Source organism: Bombus flavifrons, chromosome 15 (genome assembly GCF_040668555.2).
Source record: "Bombus flavifrons isolate JBK064 chromosome 15, iyBomFlav1_principal, whole genome shotgun sequence".
Lineage (NCBI taxonomy): Eukaryota > Metazoa > Arthropoda > Insecta > Hymenoptera > Apidae > Bombus > Bombus flavifrons.
This window is the reverse complement of record NC_138456.1, coordinates 5,906,568-5,921,039: the sequence shown is the minus strand read 5'-3', so window position 1 is coordinate 5,921,039 and position 14,472 is coordinate 5,906,568. Positions and strand designations below refer to the sequence as shown.

Genomic DNA, 14,472 nt, shown 5'->3' with positions numbered 1-14,472 from the left:
AGCCTCGAAAGAGCTTGAAAAGTTTTGAAAGTCTTAGAATCTTTCGAAAGCTTGATGCATATACAATATTTTATATAAAATTTATATAAAATTTATTATATAAATATATAAATTAGAATATAATATAAAAGATTGTATACATAAAATATTGAAGATACTGGTACTGAGTACAATAATAAATATACATGATATTGAAGATACAATATTTTCAAGACTTATCGAAAATTAAAAAATCTGAAAGATTCATCAAAACTCAAAATTTAATATTTATCAAAACTTATAAAAGTTTTAAGTATCGAATCGTATTAGAAATGATTCGAATTTTCCGCCACGTATATATACATAGTTGGAATTTAGAGCGCTATGTATAAGTATCTACTGCCATCATCTGTTCCGTGGGATTATGTTATGTCGTGTGTAGCAGCAGGGATTCATATATCATAGTAAAGAAAGTACCGTGTTCGTAATTTGCGAACAACAAATGGCTAACGCATTAGATGCTGTCGATTGGGAAGGTAGAGTTCATTTGATGAAAATATTGCTCTCGTTCTTTATTTTTTTACAGTCTTGTCATGTCTTCTTGTATTCCGAAAAGCCTTGCAACAAGTAATATAACGGCTTGTTTTGACATATGTCATTCTGCTATTAATTTCATTTTCTTCGTTGCATCTAACAAAGAAATATGATATTATTTTATACAATCTTACTCAAATCTAATAGAAGTGTAACATTTTTGCTTCCAGAGGTTATATTACAAATATTTCACTTTTGTTACATCAAAGCTCACTTGAAACATAAAAAGTTCAATTTAAAAGATCTTATTATTTATACGTATGATTATAAGATAATAATTGATTTTATATGGTAGGTTCATGAAATAAAATTACTTTATAATAAATAATCCTATGATAATTCGCGTACAAATTTTGTTGTTACTATTCTTAACCTTACTGTGAAAACTAGTTAGTCATCTTTTTTAACAGAGGATATATAAATTAATTTCTACTAATACTTTTACCAAAAAAGTTTGTTTCTTAAATTAACTACGACATATATATATATAATTTATATTTAAATATAATGCTTTACCTATTAATTACTTATATATTTTTATTAATATTAATGTCTAATTTACTAAAATCTGTATTATTATTAACTTCATACTTAATTTTAGATCTTAGAAGGCAAGCAAGACACCTGGAAAATGAGATTGATGCAAAACTGGTAGCATTCAGTAAGCTTGGTGTCAATAGTGGATCCAAGCTTGTTAATGCAGATGAAGAACCTCTTTTAGATGAAGAACATGTCTTTGATAATATGGCCTCTGAAATAGAAGCATTATTGGCTAAGGTACGTTTAAAATATCAATATTACATTTCAAAAATTTAAATTAAAAATTTTTTGTTTGTTACAGTTGTTTTCTATAAATGAGAGAATGAGCAAATTACAACCAAACGGTGCTGCAATGTTGCATACAATGCAACGCCACAAAGACATATTGAAAGATTATAAATTGGAATTCAACAAAATTAGAAATAATTTTGATGCAAGAAGAGATAGAGAAGATTTATTAGGTAGTGTCCGTAAAGAAATCGAGTACGTATACCTATTACTTTATTACTTTAAATTATATTTCCTTTTAAATATTTGATTAAGAGTTTATAAATCTTCTATGGAACAGTAACTACAAAAGTGTAACTGGACTGAATCGTCGGGAAATGTATATGAAAGAAAATCAACACATTCACAAGTAAGTATTGTTTGCTATACTGTTTGTTTTATTTTGATTTATGCTGAGTTATACATAGTATAAAGTGCCCTGTTACATTTTTTTTTGCCAATATAAAATCAGATAATTTTTTTTCAGTTCGGATCATTTGCTTAATGATCAAATAAGCATAGCAATGGAAACGCGAGATCATCTGGTGACTCAAAGGCAAACGTTCAAACGTATACAGACCAGGCTAAATGACATTTCAAATCGATTTCCAGCAGTAAATAGTCTAGTGCAAAGGATAAATTTACGTAAAAGACGCGATTCACTTATAGTCGGCCTTATTATCGGATTTTGCACGTTTCTTATGTTGCTCTATGCTTTTCACTAAATAATATCCAATACCAAAGTACTTCCACCCATTAGTGATACATCAGTGGGAATGCATATATGTAGATGAGGTATTTGGTGATGTATTTACGATATATAAACGGATAGAGAACTGAAATTGAAAAATGCGTGATTGTGCGTGATGTGAACATGCGTAAGTGAACTCTGAATGGTCGAATGAATGTTTTTTCGTTCTTGCGAGTTAAGAAAGTAAAAGAAAAGAAAGAAGAAAATGTTGAACTGTTGTACAGTTTTTTTATACGTAACATAAGTCGTGGGTGATACTATGTAAAAAGATTAAGTCCACGATCAATGTGTTAATTTAATAAACATTAAAACAAATGGTGAAGATTTTATGTATTTACAGAATCATTTGTATTTTTTGTTTCAATTTCCTATATACACGACTATACAAGTGTTATTTTGGACACATCTTTGCTTTACGCCTTTGAGTAAAGACTGTAAAATACCATGCATGTATAAAAAACCAAATCTTCAAAATTTTGCTACTGTTCTTTATATGTTAAAAAAAACAAAACCATGATTTACTATTCGCAGTGCAGTAGACTGATATTTATATAAGACTTTTTATTTACTATTGGTATAATTCGATGCAAGTACTGAGTCTGTGCTTGCAAGAGGAAACAATTTACATATTTCTTTCTTATGGAAATCCATTGTATTTTATACGCCTATGAATCAATGTATTCTCGGATGCTTTCTCGCGGTACAACATATACGTTTCAAAGCAATGGAGACAAAGATGCACGATGATTACTACTTAAGAAATTATACAACAATGGAGGAAAATAACATTAATGCAAATATTGTAATTAATAAGTGTGTAGTTTCGGCATTATCATTCGAAAGATCGATTTTCGTTAACCTCACACTTTTTCTTCTTCATTTTTTACTAAGAAGTATTAATTTTACTTACACAGAAAACATTTATACATGTATATATACACACGCACGTACATATATATATGTATATATGTATAGCATCATTAGAATCTCTCATTCGAGTTCACAAAACACAGCACGTTACGAAAGGAGTCACGTTACTTTCGGCAAGTGCAGTGCCTGGTTTCCACGTATACTAGATACCACATTTATAAATTACACCTTGTTTGTAATAGGAACTCAAGCAAGAATTGTAAAAATATCGAATATAAGGTACACGTATTACCTAAAACTGCTTTATATCCTTTAATATATATATTTACACTTTGAAAATGTTTTATTATAATCACAAATCACTTTCAATTTTTCTTTTTTTGTTTGTTAGCTGATAGTTTCGTCTCCGATAGTTTTAATTAAGAATCTCCACGTTTATGAAAAAACGAATATATATAATATATCAATATAAATGTTGCAGCTTTGTATGAAATGAATATTCCTCACGTAAAAGTAATTACACAAATGTTGAGAAAAATAAACACAACGAACGAATTATCTCTTTAATGTACATTAATAAATAATTTATTAGGTATCCTGTATCCTACTAATATCATGGAAAATAATACAACGTAATAAGAGTACTTTCTTATCTACGTTATATAAATGTGTATTGTTTTATATTCTTTCTTTCCTTCTTTCCATTTTCTTATTCTTGTTTATAAATGCAATATGTAGTGAATCCGTAGAAACGTAGTAGTGTCATTTTTTTTTCATGGATTACATCAGAACGATTCTTTGTAGTAAGAATAGTTACAAAGACAAGAAAATATTCACAAGACAACTTCTCGCTTCATAGCGTCTAAATATTTTTTTTTTGCTTTTTTTATTTTTCTAATGGAGATTCTACTTAAAATTAATTCTATCGATTTTTTCAAGATACCCTATTTACCATTCTTTTTTTAATTGGATCTTTCATTTTTCTTGTTTTATTACTGTTTTCTGTTATAGATGATAGATTGTGAGATCCATCTTACTTAGCTATCAAAACTCGTCCAGGCGTACAAATAAACAACAGACATCTACTCAATATACATGCGAATCGCATGACTACTTTATGATTTTTGAATATAAATATACTGCCGTACGTATCGTTTGAATCTAACTTTTGTTTTAATGTTGACTACTTATAAATGGAGAATTATTGGGAGACGAGGTTATACATTGTTTCCCAAGCGCAACTTTTTAAATTATGCATCTATTATTGTAACTGATATTGCTATATCACTGTGTCTAATATAATAAAAAATAAAAAATAAAAAATAAAAAACTATATCTTGTTAAATATAGTACGAAAGGCGAATTTTTATAAAAACGAACAAGGATTACACTACCTTGGCACTTACTTCATAAATAATAAATGTTAGTTTTAACATAAAATTTACGAGATAGAAGAATTTTCATTTATTACCTCGTCCCTCTATTCCCTATAGTAATAGTAGCAGTGGGATACTAGTACTAATAATAGTAGCAGTAGTGTAATAATATTAATGGTAGCAGTAGCAATGGTCATTAATTAACTATCCGATCAATTTAACAATTAAAGAAAAGAACTGGAACAGTTGCGTATACATCTGTGTATATTCCAACGAGAATCGATTGCTTGTTGCACTTCTTTTCTGATATAGCACTAATACTATTTTATATCTTTTCTTCCGGGTTTTACTTACTTCCGTTCCATTAATCAGTCACAATATATATGCAAGTAAGTAAACCTTTACCTATCACTAAGATTTTACATAATCGATTCTCACTGAATGTTTAAATTTGTTCTTCAAGATATGATTAGCGTAAAATACGGTTCCTTAAGTCGTATGCATCGCTATGGTTTAATTTTACGTTTCCACATAAGATTCTAGCTTCTCTCCACATTCGATATAATTCTTCGTGGTAGATGCAACATAAAACTATTGTATTGATTAAAATTCTTCTACAGCGTAATGCGATCGAAAGAGAGAGAGAGAGAGAGAGAAAAGAACAAAACTAAAGTTGTTCTATATGCAGCGATGCCTTTTACAAAACAATTATATTTTTCTTTGACATATAAAATAAATGGCGAATGTACTTCGTATGTAACTATAATCGCATTACAAAATTATGAATTTAATATTTTTTTTTACTCAGCGATGTGAAAAGAAGATAAATGAAAAATAAAAAAAAATTCATTCCCACTAACGCCCAATTAAAAGCGAGCGCAATTTATGACTAAAATTACAAAAAAAGAAAGAAAATATTCTAGCTACTTAGTAATGTTTCATGTATAATCGAGGAGATACAACGGGCGAGCAAAACATACTTCATTAAAACGTTTAACACAGCGACGTCAAAGCCTAACGAAAAGATAAGTTTGGATCTCATACAATTCGCAGGTTGTAAATGTTCGTTCCACATGTTCGTTTCACTTGTCATTACCAAATCAGGCTTTCGTATCTACCTGATATATCCTTATTAAATGACTTAATTAATTCATATCTTTGTCGTGCATTCGCAGGTGCACCCTCTTCTTTACTGAATTTTATCGCAAGACTTAGGAAGAGGGATTTGTCCACGTTATATTCACATTAATCGCTTCTTTTGGTCCTGTTCTTGATAACACATCAAAATTACGAACTCGCTATTCCTTTCCAACAAATAAAGCTCGCTTTGTTTGTTATATCAGTTACTTACCTATAAAAGCGAATTAACGAATTGTTCAAAATGTAAGTTCTTCGGTATTCTCAGCATCTGATGATAATTCTTGACGCAATATTTCCATACAGGACTTTGGAATAAGAGTACCGACTATTTTTAAGCCTTCATCTACAAGAAAAAAATAAACAGAACTTTTAACAGTTCCTATAACATGTGCAATAGTTTTATAGAATTATATTTAAATTTTTCATAAAACTTACCAGTTCGTAAGCGTACTACTTGCATCTTAGAGTTATGAGCAGAACGTGTTGCAAGAATGCTTTCAACTCGACTCCAAACGCTCAACACCGAACCTGATAATACGTTATAGGAACGTCTTCGGAGTCCAACCTCGCAATCCATACCAAGAGTCGCGTTTTTACAATTGCCGCGCCAGTAAGCATGTGAACATGTATCTACAGACGCTTCATATTGTTGTGACCAATGTGGTTCTGCTTCATCTGATGATACCTTCTTATATTTTTTCTCTAATTCACCTAGAGTTTCTTGTCGTAATTGCAATCCTGTATTGGGTCTTTAAATAAAAACATGAATCACAATATGATCAATTTTAAATTATTAATCATTATCTTATATTTATTACGAAAGAGACACTCTACCTATAAACCATATACAGCTGATCTTTTTTACTCTCAGATTTTTTCTTTCCGGTATCTACTATAACAGCAAGAATAGCTGTTTGCTTTCCATTACGGATCTGGTGGCTTAAATAGAAGCCCTCTTTGGATCCCGTCAATTCGGAACATTTGTCCATTGCCTCTGCCCAATTCATCCCACGTTCAACGTGAACAACGTGAAGCTCGGTTGGTGCCTTTCCAGTAGCGTGTTTCCGTAAGAAACGGTATAACTTAACCCTTTTTACATTTTCTCCAGATGTACCAAGATCGAGAATACCCATGTCGAAACGACCGGTTTTTTTTGCTTGCGTGACAATTGCGTTTAGAGTGTCAGTGAAATATTTAAATAGCCGATTTTGCAGGTCAACCGGCATACCGAGAATACGATTTAAGAATTTTGACATGTTGTTATAATCTTTGTCCAACGTGAGTACACCAGGTGTACTCTCACTATTGCAAATTAAACCAACACCCACTAATGCATCAGCCACATCTTTGAAGAAATCTCCGTGATAATCTTGTGGTGGTGGTACAAGCGGAGGCTCGTATCTAGTAATTTCATTTATAAGAGAATTAATTTAATTTAGTAAACCATATTAGACATTTCAAAAAGTGTATAGGAATATATAAGATATATTATTAAACCTCTACTACCGAAGTACCATATTTAGTATATAAAGCTCGAGGTGGAGTCTATAATACTCCTGAACTTTATATTTAATTTATATATAAATAAAGAACATTACTGGCAGCCCTTCGTATTGATTTATCTCTAGTATACATTTTCCTAATATACATAACACAATAGATCCGCCATCATCCAGACCAGAGATGGTCTGCCAGCCGATTTCATCGTCAGAAATTATTACAGACAATATCTCGCAATCCTATTTACTGGCTGATTGATTTTGTAACGATACAAAGGTGCAATATCAGTCCTTATAGATTTTTCACTTTATATTTGTAGATATCCTATATCGTAAAAGAATTTTAAGGTAATTACACAGTTTACGGATTTCTCTCAATTTCCCCCCCCCCCTTTAACAGACTCCATTGCACATATATCAGTTCATTTAATAAGATAAACAAATTATGTAAATTTATTTACGTAATGCATATATCGTAGTACTGTCGAAAGGTAGACGAAATATAAATATTTAGTTATAAACAAAATGGAAGACTTCAATCTGAGACTTCACCTCGGTAGTAAAAGGTTAAATTATAAGAAGTATACAAACTTCATAATAGTTCTCATTGTCGCTTCAAGCGCTGCACGTCCGTATTTGTTGTCAATATTGAATTGCGAGAGATCTCTGGTTTCTGTAGCTCTTCGATCACCGTGCGTAAGAGCTCCAAGACTTTCCAGACGCTTCGCAACGATGGATGCAAATCGTCGTTCACCGGCCAAATCCGAGATAAGGAATATGTATTCCGGAGCATTCACTTGATTAGAACGATGCGTTCGTCCGAATTGCTGTATCGCTCTGTCTGCGCTCCATGGTAATTCGAGAGTAATATGCACTCGTCGCATCTGATTCCTTGCTCGCCTATCACTTTGTAATGATATACCACTGCTGGCTGCTTCTGAGATAATGGCCACTGTTTTCTCGCCATCCATAAACCTATTACGACATTGAACCATTCAGATTTAAAGTAGACTTTTTTAGAAAGTAGAGATAGAAAGTAGACTTTTTTTACGTGTATGTTAAAGATAAACTTATTATGTACCTCTGTTTTTCAGTTAGATTAAGCGTTTCTAATGGAACATCCACTTCAGATCTGGATTCATACTGAATGGTACCATCTTCTGTCTGAACAACTCGCCCTTTCCTACCAGTCATTTCGGCGACATTTTCCGGCCCACCAAACTCGTCAATTAGTTGATCCAAAGTATTTGGTGGTAGTCGTTCGCCTAAGTCTTCGACCTGTGATAGTAATTCCTTCTTCATGGTGTAAGCACGTTCCACGGCGTCTCTCGATGGCGCACGATTGCGCGTCGCTCCAGCAGCTATGGGTCCTGTATAATTTATCAATGTATTACTACTACATTTGTTCTTACTTACGGTAATATTTTTGAGAATATGAAATATATACCAGTTCGTTTCTTCACTGGTTTTTTTTGTTTCTTAGCGCCTTTCTTCCTTCGCCTTCCATCGCCTGAATCTGTAATATAAGTAAGAAATTAGCAGAACATTTTGATTAAACGATTTTAACCCTTAATTAGTACCTTTAGGTCATAAGTAACACACAATAGTTTGAATAAAGTAAAATTAAGCTTTCAATTTTAATTTATATTGTATAAATTACTATTCATTTTTAAAATTAAAATATATGCTTTATTTATATTTCACAATTAAATAATATTAAATTTAATTTAAATCAGTTGCTTATGATCTAACGATACCAGTCAAATAATATGTGAAACCTACCAGAGTCTGATTCGCTATAATTGAAAGAAGAATCAGAAGTGATATTACTTTCTTCGTCAGTCCTATGATCGTCTTCGCTCTCGCTGCCACTCTGTTTATATTCCGAACCAGAGCTATGTCCACCATTCCTCTCGTCATCGGTAAAATCGTCATCAGATGGGAATGTACGAACTCTCTTCGAGGCTCGTTGAGCTGCCTGTCGTATTGGTTTTCTTTTACTTCCACCCGCAGAACCGCTAGCTCCATCGATATCATCGAGATCGTCTAATCTCTGCATTTTCGATGGTTCAATACCAAGAACTCGGTGTATGTGATTACGGTCTGATGCTGGAAAATGTTTCTCGACTAACGTTTGAAGTACTCCTCTAAAATAAACACATTCATGTAGAAATAAACAGTCTTTTTGTATTTACATATTAATAAAACTGAATGATGTATTTACTTTGCAGTGGAAACGAAATCGCTTAATTCACCATCGTCGCGTTCCAATTGTTCTAACGTGCGTGCCTCACCGGTAGATTGTAGACCTATAACTACACATTTTCCACACTTTACGGCTTCACGTGCAACTGCCACAGCATGTTTCACTTTAGCAGCGATACATAGATATTTGAAAAAGCGTTGATGTGACGACCAGAACTGTCCCCACATAGTTTTCTTCATACGATTCTCGGCGTCCAACAATTCTGCTGCTTCTTGAAACCTCTGCATTGCTTCAACCCACTATACAAAATTTATTAATTAATAAATTATTAACCGTCAATTAATTAGATCTTCTGTTTTAATACTCACAAGTTGAACTGAATGATCATAGACCTCGGTAAACTCTTTGGATAACGGTACTTCCTCTATTTTAAAGGCTACTCCATGAAAACTGAGTTGTCGGGCGATGTACATGCCTCGCAACTTCATGTCCATCGCTACGATCTCCATTGCACCGACTCCGCGCTTCTCCACGGCGGTGATAAAATCATTGAATTCGGGAAATGGTGTTCCTTCGCCCCACATACCTAATCGAACCATGTAGGCCATATTACGGGGCTCGGAAGCGCCTGTGGCACTGGCATACACTACTCTAGCTTTAGGAAGCTTGTTTTGCAACTCTAAGACTGTCAAACCTGGAATACATTGGAAATTGCAATAAATTATATGAAACATAATAATAAATATACGACATTATTGTACCACAAAACACAATTGCAATTATATGAAACATAGCATGCATGTTACATGTATAAGTTTATAATACAAATAATGTGTCTAATATACGTACCAGTTTTAGTAGGTTTTGAACTTCCCGTAGGACATAAATTCTTCGCCCGATGACACTCATCAAATATAATCAACCCATCAAAATCTTCACCACACCACTGTAAAAGCTGTTTCAATCGACTTTTGTATTTTCCACCGCTTTGCGAAGATTCTCCAATTAAAGCTGAATATGTACTGAATATTACTCCTTTCTTTACGTTACCATTTACCGCTGACGAGATCTTTGCATACTTGAATTTATTTAATGCATGAACCTAAGAATACAATTTATATTTCCATTCAAATTTTACATCGACTTTTATATCAACAAAATTAAAATAATAAATGATTGATATCTCCAATTTAAAGAATAAGTACCTCAATTTTTGACGCGCCAATATCATTTAAATCACGCTCTGCATCATATTTGAGATCGTTCGAGACAGATACCCAAATAGCACGTTTCCTTCCTTTCAAGTAATTTTCGAATATAATTCCGGCTATAGTTCGTCCTTTACCAACTCCTGCACCATCGCCGATAAGAAAACCAGCGCGTGTACCATCTGGCAAGAGATGTTCATGTTGCTGAGACGCATACGTTATTGATTCAAGTTGCAGCGCAGATAAAGCTCCAGTTCGCATCGTTTCTTCTGGTATCGAAAGCTTGTACCAGACGTCCGTTGGCTCGACGCTAGATAACGATGCAGTTTCCACAACAGGATCTGGATGCTTTCGTCCGAGTTTAACTATGGATTGTATTAATTAAGAGGTATGTTATCTAATAAATAAATATCAATGTAATGTATTTTCAAAGTGAAGTTAAATAACATACGTTTAGTAGGCATATAGTCGGCATACGTTTCTGCAACACCCATATCTTCATCATCCACCTCCTCTTCTTCTGGTATGGTAGGTTGCATATTCATTTTTGCAGGATCTCCAGCATTCATCCATAGCTGAGACACAGCTTTGCCTACAACAATGTCTTAAATTACTGTATTGTGAGATTAGAATCTTATTATTTTAAATGATTTCAATTAGTACTATTATGGACATAATTATGTTTTTCAACAATATTATAATTATTAAAATGATTTTAGGATATTAAAAATATGAAGAATACCTGACAGCCCACCTGGCCAATTTGGATGTAAACCATTTTGGTTTAACAATTGAACAAGAGGATTAACACCCATGTTCATTCCAGGCATACCCATAAAACCACTCATTAAGCTCATATCCATGCCTAGGGAACGATAACATATGTAAAACTACTCAATTACTCACCCAGTATTATAATTTATAACACTGTTTAAAATAATTACAGATAATACAATAGTTAATTACACTTAAGTTACAATGTTACAATAAAATGCAACAACATGGGTATAAATTTATTATACAAATATACTCTTGATACAAAAGCAATAATGTATGTGCATAAATGACTTGTACATACATTTAATTTTTATAATACAGACAGGAATGAATTATTTTGATTATGTTATAGAATATTAGGAATAAATAAAAAATATGTTATACTCACTTGGTGGAAAGAAAGCTGCAGGGTTGAAACCTGCAAGAGTTGCCAGTCCTGGTGGAAAATATGGACCACCAGCAGCAGCTAACTGACCTAATTGACCTAACTGATTTGTATTAACAAAACCAGGTGGTGTACCCTGTGATCCTCCTACACGTACCATTTCATAACCTGGTGCTGCTGTTTTAGTCACCAATCCACCAGGAATTTTATTACCAAATTTCTGATTTAACACTGTTAAAGGAATATAATTTCAAAAAATATAAATAAAATTCTTTTTGAATTCATTGCATATTTTTCTATCATATTTTTTTATTAAAACTCTTCTTACTATTTAAACCTCCTTGTCCTTTAGCCATAGCATTAGATGGGACATCTGCAGGTTTTTCATCTTTAATATTCGCAATGCCAGTAGCAGTGGCAAGATCTTTTCCACCACCTAATGAGAATTATTATTATGCATTAAATGCTTTCTTTATATTTAAAAATGAAATATTTACCAGGCACACCCATGTTATCGGGATCTTCATCCTCGTCACTGCTGCTATCTTCATTCATTGCGTCCTTATCCCTTTTAGTTGACTGACAAAAGATTTGTTCAATATTTTAACAGCACATATTATTACATATTAATTTATCATTAATCTAATAATAAAGTTAATGTTTAAATTATTACAGTCATTATTGATATTTTTAAATTTATAAGAAAACAATGAATCAAGCATAAATTTCAGTGTATTTTTAATCTGCAACTCACATTTTATAGTTTCATAACATTATGTAATAACTAACTTTTTATCCATAAATATAAGGATAAATTAAGTCCAACTAGAAACATAAAAACTGCTATCATGTATGGGCTTTATCAACTTCCCTTTTTGTAAATTTTTCAATTTCTTTATCAATATCATTATCTACATCCGTAAATTCATTCATCACAAAAGAATGACATAAATAACAATAAATTCCAAACTATGTATATTTAAAAAAACCAATACTCATTATATTATCGCTTTCCCTCAGCTTTTAATTTTCAAGTTAATCGATGTATTTTTTGAATGGCTAGTACAATACTACAATTCGTATTTAATTGAAAAAAATAAGAAAAGGAAAAGAACAAGGAAAGCGATCGTAAACTTGTTTAACTCGAGGAAAAAGCGGGAGGGATACGGAATAGGGAGAGGGAGGCTAGTGTCGGTGAGTCATTTAAAATTACAATAAGAGGGACTGTGTATATACGCGATACACGGTAACCGCGTCTAATAGGTTAGTCGTGCCAATAGATGGGATGCACAAAGAAATACGTATTAGTATTGGACGAAAGAAGCGCGCCTTCTCAGTACCAGTGAAACGAATCATAAACAAAAACTCACCATGTCAAAAAATCCTTTTATAATCTTGGCGGTTACTGAAGAGTCAAGATAACTGGGATATCTTGACCGAACACCTTGTGAATAATTATCTTCGCCGTGTGCAATCGAAGATGCTGACTTGTGACAGGGTGCACGAGACACTTTTTTCCTCGTAAAGAATATTTCGTGTTTCGTGTCTTGTTAAATGGACATCACTTAGCAACGTTCAGTTGGCCGGTGAATTGTGCGAACTAGGAAATCACAGTGTTAGAACTTACTGTGCGCTTAGATCGTGCCATTTATGCGGTCTACACCGATCATACAGTTGAAACGCGTTTGCCAAACACGGCTGCCGCCATCTTGGCTTTCGCCCGGCCCACGGTGCACCGCGATACAAATACAAAAACACACGCGCTGGCTATGGCTGCTGCTTGCGGAATATAACCACGCGGCGTTGCCAAATTGTAACGATTTAAGAGAACATTCTTAGGAGCGCGTTAATCAAAAAATCACCGCTCTTTCAAAACACCATATCTGTGGCTTACTATACACATACTTTTTTTTATATATTTCAATATTCCTTGACTGTTTCCGTACGCTATATAAAAATCATTTATATCTACTTTATAGAAAAATAACATTTTTGTTTATTGTATTTAGTGTATATATTGATATTTTCAAAAACCATGATTTGGCCTTGTCATTTTATGTTCTTAAAAAGAATCAATGTACAATTTGCAACTAATTCTATAATAGTATTGGTAAAAATAAATACAATGCAAAAAGTATTTATTATAAAACATCACTGAATTTTTAAGACTATTTCTCAAAAATGTTAAAAGTCGGCATACAATATTTATGTAGTAAGCCATCAATGTAATAAATACTTTATATTGATTTTTAAGAAAGAAAATAAAATTAAAAATAAAAATATTTGATATTTTATAAGATTTGAAATAGTAAACAATTTTTAAAGGGTTTGTCAAGCACAAGCTTATGAGAACAGTGTTAGAAAATAGGAAAGATAGTAATAAAAAAAAATAGTTAGTTAGGACAGATAAAGTAAGTATACAGATGGCTTGCAAAAGTATTCATACACTTACCATAGAAAACTTTGATATATGTATTGTGCATGTCATATGAAACATCTTGAAATTTTATTAGCACTATAATGAGACACAACCGCAATTGATTATACACTGATTACATTGGCAAAATTTGGATCCAATCTGAAAATATATTTAGAAATTGCAATATACTTATTTTAAACTTATATTTAGTAAAAAAATTAGTATGGAGTATGAATAATCACTTTAAGCACATAATAAAAGTTAAAGATAAATACTGAATACTGAGATTTATTAATATTATGAATAATATTATGGATGATTGTCCATTTGAATATTTTTAAGATCTCTACAAAATATACACTTGTACTAGATATCTTACAATTTCTATATACATATTCAGAATTGTTTCAAATGTTACTAATATAATCCAGATAGTTGGGTGTTATTACAGTACTAATGTA

The 14,472-nt window shown here is 32.3% G+C and overlaps 2 protein-coding genes across 3 annotated transcripts; one reads left to right on the top strand and one right to left on the bottom strand.

Annotated features, from left to right (window-relative positions):
- Positions 1-354: 354 nt before the first annotated feature.
- Gos28 (golgi SNAP receptor complex member Gos28) lies at positions 355-2,473 on the top strand. Of its 2 annotated transcripts, none has more exons than XM_069128582.1 (5): positions 355-515; positions 1,175-1,350; positions 1,415-1,596; positions 1,694-1,750; positions 1,868-2,473. In XM_069128582.1, exons 1-5 carry the CDS (start codon positions 482-484, stop codon positions 2,103-2,105), a joined length of 687 nt encoding a protein of 228 aa, XP_068984683.1. In that variant the 5' UTR covers positions 355-481; the 3' UTR covers positions 2,106-2,473. The 2 variants fall into 2 exon arrangements, with proteins under 2 accessions (XP_068984683.1, XP_068984682.1); XM_069128581.1 differs by having other exon boundaries at positions 1,682-1,750.
- A 1,395-nt stretch (positions 2,474-3,868) lies between these two features.
- Positions 3,869-13,496, bottom strand: sno (Protein strawberry notch). Its single transcript, XM_069128569.1, has 18 exons — positions 12,963-13,496; positions 12,090-12,171; positions 11,921-12,028; positions 11,596-11,823; positions 11,173-11,295; positions 10,882-11,022; positions 10,428-10,795; positions 10,072-10,324; positions 9,591-9,916; positions 9,241-9,521; positions 8,799-9,163; positions 8,464-8,532; positions 8,098-8,386; positions 7,608-7,991; positions 6,352-6,918; positions 5,953-6,266; positions 5,729-5,860; positions 3,869-5,646 (listed from the first exon to the last, which is right to left on the bottom strand). Exons 1-17 carry the CDS (start codon positions 12,963-12,965, stop codon positions 5,754-5,756), a joined length of 4,008 nt encoding a protein of 1,335 aa, XP_068984670.1. The 5' UTR covers positions 12,966-13,496; the 3' UTR covers positions 3,869-5,646; positions 5,729-5,753.
- Between the last annotated feature and the right edge of the window lie 976 nt (positions 13,497-14,472).